We start from the raw sequence: 673 nt of genomic DNA on the forward strand, positions 1-673 counted from the left end.
GACGATATCTCCACTCAGGTAATCAGTACCGCAAGCGGTCATGTTACCCTCAGGCACATATCGGTTCCACCCAAAGAAGGGGGGAAGGCACCAGGCGAAGGAGATAATCCAGGTGAAGATGATCCTCAAGCTAGCGTCCTTGCTGCTAAGAGGATCGCCAGCCACTCCCTTGACGATAACGTTGTAACGATCAGCAGTGATCCACACCATGGTCCAGATGGACACGCAGCCGAAGAGAGATCCCAAGAAGGCATAGACTTCGCAGAAGAAGGCACCGAGGGTCCAAGTCTGCCAGTAGCATGAGATAACCATGGGTGGGAACATCGTGAACATCATCAGGAAGTCAGAGAGGGCCAGGTTGACGACAAGCGTGTTGGCAGGGCTTCTGAGAGACTTTGTTGTCATGAACACCCAGAGGACAACGAAGTTACCGAAGACAGACAGGATGCCCATGACAACCATCCAGAACCCAACAAGACTGTACCACAGGGGGTTCATGGGGGGGAACTGGTACCAGTGAGAATCCACCATATGGAGGAGCTCCTTGGGTACGGTGTCAACCACCGTGTAGTTCCCATAGGGGTTGGTTGAGGGAAGGCTGTTGGGAGCCAGGTTGGAAGGCTCGCTCCAGTAAGACATCTGGAAAACATAAAACAGATGCAAATCATGGTGA

At 52.6% G+C, this 673-nt stretch overlaps 1 protein-coding gene across 1 annotated transcript in view; it reads right to left on the reverse strand.

Annotated features, from left to right (window-relative positions):
* LOC119581694 (rhodopsin-like) overlaps nucleotides 1–673 on the reverse strand; it is a gene marked incomplete in the record, with an annotated part of 2,416 nt that overhangs the window by 563 nt on the left and 1,180 nt on the right. Inside the window, 1 exon segment of the mRNA XM_037929815.1 lies at nucleotides 1–639. Within this exon segment, the coding sequence (XP_037785743.1) occupies nucleotides 1–639 (639 nt within the window).

The sequence above is a fragment of the Penaeus monodon genome, chromosome 15 (genome assembly GCF_015228065.2).
Source record: "Penaeus monodon isolate SGIC_2016 chromosome 15, NSTDA_Pmon_1, whole genome shotgun sequence".
Classification (NCBI taxonomy): domain Eukaryota; kingdom Metazoa; phylum Arthropoda; class Malacostraca; order Decapoda; family Penaeidae; genus Penaeus; species Penaeus monodon.